General features: G+C 56.4%; 1 protein-coding gene across 2 annotated transcripts in view; it reads left to right on the top strand.

Annotated features, from left to right (window-relative positions):
* Positions 1 to 12,642, top strand: part of LIMS2 (LIM zinc finger domain containing 2) — a 32,790-nt gene that overhangs the window by 7,153 nt on the left and 12,995 nt on the right. Inside the window, exons 1-4 of one of the 2 annotated variants that reach the window (XM_045558839.1) lie at positions 3,914 to 4,035; positions 9,635 to 9,794; positions 11,816 to 11,882; positions 12,103 to 12,223. In XM_045558839.1, the coding sequence (XP_045414795.1) occupies positions 9,639 to 9,794; positions 11,816 to 11,882; positions 12,103 to 12,223 (344 nt within the window). In that variant the 5' untranslated portion in view covers positions 3,914 to 4,035; positions 9,635 to 9,638. Of the gene's footprint in view, positions 1 to 3,913; positions 4,036 to 9,634; positions 9,795 to 11,815; positions 11,883 to 12,102; positions 12,224 to 12,642 lie in introns of those variants that run through there. The other variant, XM_045558838.1, reaches the window with a different exon arrangement.

Genomic DNA, 12,642 nt, shown 5'->3' with positions numbered 1-12,642 from the left:
TTCAAAGTGTTCTCCCTAGTCTTTTTTTTTGAAGATTCTGTGAAGGATTAGTGTTAATTCTACTTCAGCATTTGGTAGAATTCACCAGTGAAGTCATATGGTTCTGAGATTTTCTTTGTGGAAAGTTTCTTAGTTAATAACTCAGTCTCTTTACTTGTTCCTGGTCTGTTTGGATTTCCTGTTTCTTCTTGAGTCCATTTTAGTAGTTTGTGTCCTTCTAGGAAGTTCTTCATTTCAGCTAGGTTATTTAATTTACTGGCATACAGTTGTTTATAATATTCTGTTCTTCTCCCTCCTGATTGGAAATGTGGGCTGTTATTATTCAAGGCAGCCATGAAGTTAGAGAGCAGGGATAAGGGACTAGAGTAAGTTAAAATACCACCAAGCTCACTGCTATTACAAGATTCATCTGTTTTTCTTGATCAAATGCTCCCAGGGTTACTGCAAGCCTTTGGTGAATTTGCAGAGTTCTGAAAAAGGAGATCTGACTATTTCTGGTAGTTTTTTCATTGCTTTTATGGAGAGACAAACTTCTGGAGATCCTCACTCTGCCATTTTTTGCTGGCATCACTCGTACTGTGTTTTTGCAGCTATGTCCTCTAGAGCCAGACTGGTGGCTGGGGAGCCCCGTGTGGCCCCCACCCCTACCCCTGCAGTAGTGCAGGCTGCAGAATGGGTGGCAAGGCTGTGCAGAGATTTGCGATTTGGGATCAATCAGGCTCTAGGGCACCCTTGATTTCTGATAGCTTCTGCCGCCCCCTTTTACAGCAAATATTTGTTGAATTGATTAGTAATAGGTTATTAAGTATGAAACGTCTGATTTCCTTAAATACTAAGTTTGACAGTTGATATCTCTGACATTTCACTTTGACACATCTTGTTTTATTTTTGTTGTGAAGGTACAGCCTCAAACGCATGCTGTGGCTTGTGATTATCTTTCAAAATTTTTTTAGAGCAATTTTTGTGAAACCATGTATAAGTCAAAAATTCATGTTATTTTCCAATATGAGTTCCATTGTGGAACCAATGAAGCACAGACAACTTGAAATATCAATGAAGTGTTTGAGAAGGGTGTGGCTAATGAACGCACAGTACAGCGATGGTTTGAGAAGTTACATTCTGGTGATTTTAATCTTGAACATGAGCCACGTGGGCAACCTGAGACCAAGGATGATAAGGAAAGCTGTAGTGGAAGCCAATCCATCTCAACCTACGTGTGAATTAGCAGCAAGGTTTGATGTTACTATTCTAAAAATATTGGGCCATTTGAAACAAATTGGCAAGGTAAAGAAGCTGGATAGATGGGCACTACATGAATTAAACGAGTGTCAGAAGAGAAAATCATCTTGAAGCTTGCCTTTCTTTACTGTTAAGACATAAAGTTGTTACGTATGATGAAAAATGGATTCTTTTTGACAATTCCAAGCATTCGGCACAATGGCTGGATAAAGATGAAGTGCTGAAACACAGTCCAAAACCAAATATTCATCAAAAAAAGCTAACGGTGTCTCTTTGGTGATCCAGTGCTGGTATTATCCACTACAGCTTCATGAAACCTGGTCAATCGATTATAGCAGATGTCTACTGCAACCAAATGGACAAAATGATGAGGATGCTTGTGATTAAGCAGCCGAGATTGGTCTATAAAGACAGGCCAATCCTCTTGCAAGGTAACACTTGACCACATGTCCCATGCTGCTCAAACTACAGAAGCTGGACTTGGAAATTCTCTGTTATCCACTGTATTCACCAGACCTTGCATCAACTGACCACCACTTCTTCCAGGCTTTGGACCACCTCTTGCAAGGAAAATATTTAATTCTCAACAAGCTGTGGAAAACCACCTTTCGCAATTTCATTGCCACTCGCTCTCCAGGCTTCTTTGCTGCTGGTGTAAACAAGCTACTGTTAAGATGGCAAATCTGTGTTTATAGTTTAGGAGCATAATTTGATTAACTGTACTGCTTCTTGTTTGAGATATAATAAAGCACACTTTTGATTCGAAATCAGACATTTCATATTTAATGACCTAATACTTAGTAACCTTGTACTTAAACTTCATTTACAAATTACGTTGTACAAAACACTTGTGGCTGTAGCCTCCTTCCCAGGTCTGTGTGTGATCCTAGGAGCCCTAAATAGGTGTTCCCTCCTTACACAAAACTGTGGCTCTGGATGAGAGCTCTGGGTTCTAGCATTCAGGATGTCCACATGGGAGGGGATGAGTTGGGGTGGTAAGAAGGGCCTAGGCCCTAGGGCATTGACTTGAAGCTGCTAGAACCAAACTTTCTGCATGTTTTCTTAAGCAATCAGCTGTCCACATCAGAGGGTGGGTGAGGTTCCTTGTCCGTTTTGGCTCCCCGCCCCCAGGGTCACTGTCTCTATGCCCTTTAGACCCTGGGGCCACCTTTAAAAAAATATTTGTTGAATTGATCAGTGTTAGGTAATTCTGGAATTGGGCTGCATTTACAAATTATATTGTACTCAGGGCTTACAACCTGACCCTCGAGTGCTCAGTGAGTACCTCCCCTGTTTGGGCTTGCTAGGTGGTGTGTGTTTCCCGGCGTGGGCCTGGCATCTGAGTGCCAGGAGACCCCCTCCCACCCCAGTTTAGGAGGACCAGTTTCCTGCTGGCTGGAGTGATGGCTACTGTCTCTTTCTTTGGGAAGGCAGAAGATGCTGCTTAAGCTTTCTGACCTTACTACAAAGTTTTTTCAGGGAAATAGAATCAGTGTTAAAGATTTCCGCCAGCGCTCTGGATCCTTGTTTTATTGCTGACCATGGTGGCCGCTTGGCGGGCAGTGGCCACAGTTTAGATGCTGACCGTGGATGTTTACACTTGGATCACACGTACCCTGCCAATCTCTTTAGGTAAAAATGCACGTGAAATGGTGCCTTCCTGGTGGCCTTCCATCCAGTCCCTCTGTGTCTGCTCCTCCTGGCAGGCTGGGGGAATTACACTTTCTGTAAGTTTTGACATCGTGGACCTCTTTTCGGGTGCTTGGCTAATTGTTGCCCAGATCCCAGGGGACAGGGGCTGCCCTGGTCTGGGTGTTCTAAGGGGGCGCTCATCGCACGGTCTCTCGGGGAAGGGAGCAAGGCAGAAGGTGGGCACATGTGGGCTCCCTCCTCAGTTTCTTAGCTGGTGGTAGCATTTCCAGACTGGCCAGTCCCACGCTGCCCTCCGCGCTGACTCTGCCCTCATCAGCATAGGGGCTTAGAGTTGCCTCCTGTGCAGGTGGCATCCCACCGAGACCTGCTGGGCATCCTGCCCTGTCACTGTGGGCCTCACCTCAGTGCTGTTTGGGGCCTTCCCAGCTCAGTCCCCTCCCCAGCCGGACCCAGCCCTGCCAGCCTCAGCTTTCGGCGCGGAACAATATCCTTTCTATCTGGAATTGCCTCCGCTGCCCTTTGGAGCGGCCCCAGCGAGTAACGTGAGCTCCCGGCCGGCTCGGGGGAGGCGCCCGCACGCCGGTCCGCCCGTCGCGGCGCCTGGCCGGAGGTGGCCGCCCGCCCGGCTCCCCCCCGCGGCTGGGTGGCCCGACGGCCCCTCGGCCGAGCCACCCGTGACGCGACCATGGCGGCCCGGCTGGGCGCGCTCGCCGCGTCGGGGCTGTACCAGCGGCGCCAGCACCGGCAGAGCCCGCCGCCCGCCGCGCCCGGGTAGGTGGCGAGAGGCGGGACCGGGGCGCGGGACAATGGTCGGAAAGCTGGGCCGCAGCCTTCGCTCGGAAACCCCGCCCGGGCCGCCCAGCCCAGGCCTTCCGACGACCCGACCGTGGGGACCCGCCTGGGGTGGCGAGGGCAGGCGGCGCGACTTAATCTAGTTGCGTTTGGTGTCATCTGTGACCAGCTTTCTTGGGCAGGGCGCGCTGAAGGCAGAGCCTTAGGATCAGTGAGCCCATGTACCCCAGCGCCGCTCTCAGCCCGGGAATTCTGCCGCACTCTATAGAGGGGCGGACAGGCTCAGAGCGGTCAAGGAACCTGCTGGACATCACCCAACCAACTAATGGCTGAGCTGTGATTTGAACCCAGGTTGGACTTGACTGCAAAGCCTGACCTGCTTCATTCCATGGAGAATTGCCCGTGTAGACAAGCTCTTTGGGGGCTGGGAGGAGGAGCCAGCAGGGTGGGGCTAGTCCGGGCATCTCAGAGGCTAAGTTAGCAGGGGTGGGAGGTCGGGAGGGGAGCCTGGATGGCAGGGTAGCTTCCTGGACTGAGGGTCAGGGGCTCCTGGACTTGCTGGGTTTGCAGTGCTCCGGGGGCCATCGCGGTGGAAGTGTCCCATAGAAACTGGGAAGAGAGAGCAATGGGGCTGTGGGCTTGGGGTCACTGCATCAAAGTGGCAGGTGGGTCCCCAGGGGTGGAAGTGGGAGAGGAGGCTGGAGGAGGGACTGGGGGCCAGGGAGGGAGCCTAGGAGCGGGAGTGCAGAGGTAGGGGGAGCAGGTGGGGGGCCCAGGGAGGAAAGGAAGGTAGGCACTAATGCTACCCAGCGAAAATACAGCCTGCTCTGAGCTCCTTGTGTGCCCAGGGTCAAGGAGGGCTGCCAGAGGAGAATTAGAGCCTGAGCCATCAAAGGGGTCTTCAGCTAAGGACAGAGGGAGAGGGAGGGTACTGGGTGGGGAGTGGGAGCTGCAGGCTGCGGGGTGGCTGTCCGTGTAGTACCTGCCATGTGCTGGGATCCTGCCTGCGAGGGAACTGGATGAGCCCATTGATCAGGTGGGGAACCCAAGGCTCAGGAGACCAACTCACCTGAGCACAGCAGAGCTGGAACAGGCACGCCCTCATCTGTTGGCCCCTGGATGGCCCTGGGTCTGGGGCAAAACGGTGGTATCAGATGGTGGGCAGCCAGGGCATTGACAGGCCGAAAGCCTTGCTGGAGAGCGATTTCCACGGTATGGATGCAACACAAAAACATGGCCAGGATGCAAGAGGGACATGGGCATGATGACGAAAATCAAGCCCCAGGACTGTCCCATGAAGCATGCACGTGCTTCTATGCTGCTTGATTTTGTTATTGTTTGAGCTTCTGGTTCATGCCGTTTGCCAGTTCTCTGTTGTCAGTGTGACACGTTTAAAGTGCACCTGCTTAAAAGTAGGTAAACGAAGCTGCTAGAGCCAAGAGGTAGGTCCGTACAGCTATGGTTTCAGAAAAATCTCTATTTCAGACAGCTTTCATACAGATTTGGAGTACGTTTCTGATGGTGTTGATACATTCATGTGTATGCAGCACCCCACGGCAGTGTGTTAATTTTCTAGCGTCCCCATGGCAAGGTGTGGGGCTGGCTTTGTGTAAATTTCTGTTGACTGTGTACAGCCAGGTGACCCCTGATGCTGGCTTCTGGCTGGCCTCATGGAGGGGCAGGGGAGGAGGCCCAGGCAGTGCTGCTCGCTCTGGGCCATGCTGCAGCAGGGTACCTGTCCCCCGCACCTGGAATGGTGTCTGCAACAGTGTGGGTGCTCAGTGAAGTTGTGTCGCATGAAGGAGGGAAGCGTGGCCTGTGCTTGCAGATGTTACCTCACTTGACCTTCCCAACACCCCCTGCAGGTAGCTGTTGCTGGCCCATTTTACAGATGACAAAACTAAGGGTCAGAGACCACTCTGCTGCAGGTCGCACAGTCTGGGAGCTGGTCTGCCTGGCTGCAGAGCACACACCCTTGGTCTGGGGCCCAGGTTGACACAGCCTCAGTAACACTGGCTCATCTCACGTGTGACAGATGCCCAGTGGCTGGCCCCTGCTTCTTCCCAGGCCCTCACACTGTCTTCCTAGGCCCGGGTGGGTGGGAGGCGGGAGGCTGGGACAGAGGAAGGTCTGGGGTTGTTGAAGAAACAGAGTCTTTTTTTTTTTTTTTTTTTTTTTTGAGACAGAGTCTCACTTTGTTGCCCGGGCTAGAGTGAGTGCCGTGGCATCAGCCTAGCTCACAGCAACCTCAGACTCCTGGGCTTAAGCGATCCTACTGCCTCAGCCTCCCGAGTAGCTGGGACTACAGGCATGAGCCACCATGCCCGGCTAATTTTTTTGTATATATATTTTTAGTTGGCCAGATAATTTCTTTCTATTTTTAGTAGACGGGGTCTCACTCTTGCTCAGGCTGGTCTCGAACTCCTGACCTCGAGCGATCCACCCGCCTCGGCCTCCCAGAGCTAGGATTACAGGCGTGAGCCACCGCGCCCGGCCAGAAACAGAGTCTTGAATGGCTGTGTCTATGGGATGCCACAGGAGGGAGCTTGAGTCCAATCCTGTGTGACCTTCAGCAGGTTACTGACCCTCTCTGTGCTTTAATGTCCTCTGCTGGAACCAGCAACCTCCCCTTACAGGGACCTGGCACAGAGATGGCTCCCTTGACCCCACCCCAGGCTGACAATGGTAAAGCTCAGGGATATCTTGCAACAGATTGGCTTGTGTTGGCTGTTAAGATTGAGATTGTTTCTGGGTGCTGGGGAGGGTTGGGGGAAGAGGTGCGAGATGACGTGCACTCCTGGGCTCCAGGGCTTGGCTCCCAGGCTGCGTGTCCCCGTGTGTTCTGTGTGGTTGTGCTGGGGCCGGGTGCTGATGTCTCCTGCGGGGAGCTGGGCAGACTTCGTGCTCCTGGTTCTTGGCTGGAATGTGCAGAGGAGGAAATAGAATGTCCGTGTCTCTGACCCTTTGCCCTCTCGCAGGGCGCCCAGGCAGCCTACAGGCCTCCCCAGGACTGGCCGTGGCAGAGGGACTCTGGAAGGCTCCCAGGTTGCAGGGAAACAACAGCCCTCTTTATCCAGGCTGGGCATGCTTCTGCCGGGCATTCTCCACTTCGGCTCCCTGAGGCCATACTGTCACTCTGGTGCCTCTCTGCACCGAAGAGGAAGTGAGGCCCAGAGAAGCTTTTTTCCAGGTCCCGCAGTGGTGGCCGGCCGGGCTGTGAGGATTAGAGCTGGGCGGGGGGGACCTGGAGTCTCTGCTCATCTTGCGGGGCCTTGCTGCCTCCCTTCCTCCCCCGCAGGAGACGGCTGGCATTTTCTCCGACGGTGCTGAAGTTCAGTTGTCTGGGCGCCTTCAGATGCCACCCATCCCTGTCTTTGCCAAGGGGTTGGAACGTCCTGTGTTTCCCAGCAGGGTGTCGTGGGGAGGCAGCCAGAGCCTCTCACAGAGCTGCCGTTGGGGGCTCTGCTGCCCGAGACGTTGGCTGTGCCGGGGCTTATGCGAGGCATGTGGGGCACAGGTGGCAGTGTGCTCCACCCGAGGTCCCCGGGGACCCAGCCAGGGAACTAGACAACCAGTTTTGGGCCAGTCCTCTGGGTAGGGGCCGGCTGCTGGGGCACCAACTGGAAGGGGGACAAGAAGGTGGAGGGAGAGGGCTGTGGCCGGGCTGCTGTTAGGGTCCTGGTGGCAAACACACGTCACAGTCAAATGGAGTGACGGAGGAGAGTGTAACAGGGTCTATTTAGGAAGGTGGGAGGGGACTCAGGAAGTTACAGTAACTAGAATGTGGGGTCCGGTGTCCAGTAGCAACTGGCTGGTGGGAGTTGACTCAGCCCAACTCAAAAGGCTGGAGCTGGACTGAAATTCTTAGTTTGGCTTCATTTTCTGCATCTGTGGAGTAGGGAATTCCAGGCCCAGAGTTGCAGGATTTCCTGTTGATTTCTGACCTCTCCAAGGCTCACGGGGTCTTGTTCATGGTCAGGTGTTGGGACATCCTCCCTGCCACCTTGGGGGTGTGTTCTCTGGGAAGGAAACCAAGCCTGTCCTGACAAAATCCAGCCCAGCCCTCTGGGGTGGCTTGGGGTGGCCAGTCCTCCATGGCTGATGGCCGGCCTGGCCCGCCTGGTGGAGACCAGCAGGGAGCTGGGGAGGGCTGGGGAGAGGCCCTGGGCACTGAGGCTCCCTTCCATCTTGGGCTCTTCCCAAGTCCTCTTGCCACCATCCCTGCTTCCTCACCCTCTGGCCTAAATGTGCACACAGGAGGTGGCTTTGGTCCCTGAAGCACACCTGAGGGCAGGCTGAAGCGTGCAGAAATCCTGGAGAGGCCTGCTGAGTGGCCTTCCAGCCCTGCCCCTGACACGCGAGTCCCCAAGCGGAGGAGAGAGGGCATTCCACCTGGGTGCCCTTCCCGGTTTCCAGTCTGTCTCCCTGCGGCGGCACCGCTGTGGGGCCCACCGCCCCATCCCCCACCCCTTAGGCCCTGAGAGGGAGCCCTCTTCTCCGCTGCCTGGGCCCCTCTGTCTAAGGACCCCTCTTCCTGTGGTTGACACCCTTCAGGCTGGCCCTCCCACAGGCCCTCCGAGAGCCTCACCTGCTCAAGCATTCTGCTCATAGTGGCGCAGCCGTGGACAAGTGACTGACAGGATTCAGTGCCCGGAGGCAGGGCAGGCTGGAAAGACAGTCTCAAAGGCTCTGAGCTTGAGCGCCTCTCTCCAGCCACTCCCTGGGCAGAGATTACCGACCGATTGCATGGCTGCTCGATGAGTGCAGCCACCCCATTCCCCGGAGGTGGCGCTGCGACGGCACCTGTGTGCTGCTCCCTAGCAGGAGGCGCTGCGCGGTCTCCAGCGGTTGCAGAGGCAGGCAGGGCGTCTCGGCCACGTCCTGCCCACACTCTTGAGTCCCAAAGGGCCCCTCTGGGCTGGAGTGAGTGCGGGCCTGGCTGGCTGTGGGCCCTTCCCCTCTAGTTCGGTTTTTGTTCCACTCCTCCCGGAAGGAAGCCCACCACTGCCCTGGGACAGGCAGTTGCCCAGCATGGATGAAAATATTGCTCCCCTCATCTGTCCCTACCTGAGAGTCACACTCTTGCCTTCTCCACGGTTGGGTTGTTACGTGTACTGGGGGGCAGTCGATTGGAAACTAGCTCGTGGTGCAGAGGAAGGAACCCCGAAGTCTGGCCAGTCTGGACTCTGCCGCCCGCCGTGTGAGCTGGGCGCATTGCCAACGCTCACACTCTCCCAGGCGAAGGTCCCTCATCTGGAAGACAGTGGTGACACTAGTAGCTACAGGGTTACCTCAGGATTAAATAAGGGGTGAATGCAGAGCCGCTCACCCGCACCTGGGTGACGATGACGTTCTACCCCCAGAGACCCTCTGGGCCCTGAGGAAGGGGCCACAGGCGGCCTGAGTGGGAGCTGAGGTGACCACTGACAGCCCAGGAGACAGCCCAGACCATGAAGACTGAGCAGCCTGGGGACTGAGCGGGAGGGATCTTCCTTATCCTGTAAAGCACTTTAACCTTTTTTTAGACAGTCTCGCACTGTTGCCCGGGCTAGAGTGAGTGCCGTGGCGTCAGCCTCGCTCACAGCAACCTCAAACTCCTGGGCTTAAGCGATCCTCCTGCCTCAGCCTCCCGAGTAGCTGGGACTACAGGCATGCACCACCATGCCTGGCTAAGTTTTTCTATATGTTTTTAGTTGTCCAGCTAATTTCTTTCTATTTTTAGTAGAGACGGGGTCTCACTCTTGCTCAGGCTGGTCTTGAACTAATGACCTTCAGCGAGCCTCCCGCCTCGGCCTCCCAGAGGGCTAGGATTACAGGCCTGAGCCACCGCACCCGGCCAGCATTTTAACCTTTTGAGAGCGAGGCGTGTCCCCCGGGCGCAGCCCTCCCGGCTGCTCCACCTTGCTCCCACCCAGGCCTGACCTCCGCCCTCCTTCTCCCCTCCCGCTAGCAACATGTCGGACGCCTTGGCTAACGCAGTGTGCCAGCGCTGCCAGGCCCGCTTCGCCCCTGCCGAGCGCATCGTCCACAGCAGCGGGGAGCTGTACCACGAGCACTGCTTCGTGTGCGCCCAGTGCTTCCGGCCGTTCCCCGAGGGGCTCTTCTACGAGGTGAGCATGCTCCTGGGGCAGGGGGCCCCGGGCACCGTCGCAGACCCAGCTCAGAGTTGGCCTTCTGGGTGCCGGCAGGACAGGCCAGTGACGGGGCGGGCCTTGAGCCAGCACAGAGCCGTGCTCGCCACTCCTGCTCGGGCCCATCCCTCGCCTGTAAAGTGTGAACCGTGCCCCTGGTTGCCGTGGGTGCCAAAGAAGAGTCCCCCTTCACCCAGCCTTCTCTGGGCAGTCTCGGGGCAGGAACTTTGTTGGGATCAGACAGGAAACACAGCAACCACTCGGTCTGTCGGACGGTGCCAATGCTCTGGGAATGAGAGCTCTCAGGAGGGGAGGTGGGTGCTCAGGGCAGGTAACATGTGGGCGGACCTGAAAGGAGGCAGCCATGCACATCTCTGTGGAAAGAGCACTCGGCAAGGGGCACAGCACGTGCAAAGGCCCTGCCTTGGAAGCACACAGGGGCATTTGGAGTGTGGTAGGAGGGCTGGTGTGATGGAAGCCCAGGGAACGACAAGGAGAGGGCGGGAGATGAGGGTGAGGAGGTGGGTCTCGCTTGGCCCCATGGGCCTCTGCGGGGCCCTAAGCTTCTGCTCTGCAAGAGACAGGAGCCACCTAGTGTGTGCAGTGGGGTCACAGCGTCTACCGCCATTTGAGCAGGACTCCTCTGGGTGCCGTGCTGAGGAGAGACTGTAAGGGGGGCAGGGACAGAGGCGGGAGACCAGGGGGCCCAGGCGCTGGATCACTGCATTCGTCCCCGTGAGCGTGAAGGGCCTAGAGTGGCCCCCACAGCCCACAAGGTCTTCAGATCTTCAGCAATCTTGCAAGCTGGTTGTGAAACACAGCTATTATTAAAAATTAAATGATATAAAAGTAAAATGAGATGAAATTTTATTAAAAACAAAGGTAACAAATACTCATAATGTGCCACTTCCTAATTATTTTGTTACATTTTACTATCTATGCTTTCGGGGTTGTTTCTGTCCACCATACTGACGTGCTGGCCACGGCACATCTCAGCTCCACGTTGAGGTCATGTTGCAGCTTGAAATTGCCCGTGGTGGGAAATGGCGGACACAGAACTTGGCAAACACTACACATCGGTGCCCCCCACCCCTGCCCCCAACAAAGAGCGACTTGTCGAACATTTGCCAGCACACCACTGGTGGCTGCAGTGGCCGTGGTGACCAGGGGTCAGGTGCTAGACATGTTAACATTTTGAGGTAGAGCTGATGGGATTGGCTGGTGGCGGGGTGTGGGGTGTGTGATGTGCCCGGTTGAGGTGGGGCAGCCCTTCCTCATGGTGCCTTCAGCCTCCTAGGAAATGCTGTCCCACTGTGGCCGTTTGCTTAGAGCAAAGCCTGGCACACAGTAGGTGCCCAGGAGATATGGCTGGTGAATGAGTTTAAACTTCTCCTGCCTCTACAGGTCACCAGGTAGGCTATATCCAGTTGTACCCTAATAGGACACTCATTTTAGAGAACAGGGAACAAACAACTTAAAAAAAGAAAATAAAATTGTTAGGGGAGAGGAAGGCAGAGGCGGCTCTGGCCACACGTGGGGCCAGCACAGGGGCTGCACTGCCAGCAGCGGCTGCCCAGTGGTATGCTCGCTGGTGTGCTGGCCCAGGACTCTGTGTCCTCCCGGGACCCTCCCTGTAGGCCATTCCAGTATCCCCTTCCTTCTGTCCCCTCCCTGGGTCTTTGTGGCCTCTGGGGAGCTGGACTTCTCCCCTGGAGAAGACATGGGAAATAGGGCCAGGTGGCGCACACGCTGCAAACTTGGTCTCCACCCTCCCGGGGTCCTGCTCCCAGCCCTGCCCCGGCCTTGCCCACCTCTCCAGCTCCGCCAGAGGGCCCTCCCTTTGCACCCCCCATCCCAAATGGGCCATTCCCCTCTGCGGGCCAGGCCTGGGACCTGCTGCCCCAGCCTCAGCCTGGAATGCCCTCCTCAAGGACACCGGCCAGGCTGGCTCGTGGGAATGATGGGTGGTTTGCTTGTCCTCTCTGTGGCCCTGTTTGCAGTTCGAAGGCCGGAAGTACTGCGAACACGACTTCCAAATGCTGTTTGCTCCGTGCTGTGGATCCTGTGGTAAGGGCGGCGACAACACCCCCGCACTGCCTGGGAAGTGGGGGTGTGGGGGGCTCTTCCCTGACCGCCCACCCTGTCTGCAGGCCCCTGCAGGCACCACCTTGCCACAGCGGGGCTGCTGGGCCAGGCCGAGGGCAGGCGGAGCACTAGCGTGGACCATGCTGGGGGGCCCAAGGGGGGGGCCCACGCCAGCCCGGCCACAGGGACTCTCCTCTCCCAGGCGAGTTCATCATCGGCCGCGTCATCAAGGCCATGAACAACAACTGGCACCCGGGCTGCTTCCGCTGTGAGCTGTGTGACGTGGAGCTGGCTGACCTGGGCTTCGTGAAGAACGCGGGCAGGTAAGGCGGCCTCTGCTGGGCAGGGAGGGGCCCCTGCTGCAGGTGCCGCTTGCGGGGGGCCAGGCACGTTCCAGGCTCCCCTGCCTGTACCCACAGGCTGAGTGTCCTGGAGGGAATCACTCAGCCAGGTTGCCCGAATTTGCTCTAAATTCAGGGCCACAGACTTCGTGGCACTCGGAGAGTTGCCCCTTCCGGAAGGCTTGCTATCGTGGCCCTCCCCGCACTGCGCTCTGTGTCCTCTCCACAGTGGGTGGTCTCACTCTCCCACCCTGGGGCACGGGCTCTGGGGACCCTGTCCCAGCACCTGTGGCCCTGCCTCTGGGGAGCGTGGCCTGGTCACCCTGCACCGCCTCCGGGGCTCCCTTCTCTCCACTCTTCCCCAGCTCACAGTACCCTCGGGCCTTCCTCCCAGCACAGCC

Source organism: Lemur catta, chromosome 8 (genome assembly GCF_020740605.2).
Source record: "Lemur catta isolate mLemCat1 chromosome 8, mLemCat1.pri, whole genome shotgun sequence".
In the NCBI taxonomy this organism is placed as follows: Eukaryota; Metazoa; Chordata; class Mammalia; order Primates; family Lemuridae; genus Lemur; species Lemur catta.
The sequence above is the reverse complement of the archived record's forward strand: the minus strand, read 5'-3'. Positions and strand labels throughout refer to the sequence as shown.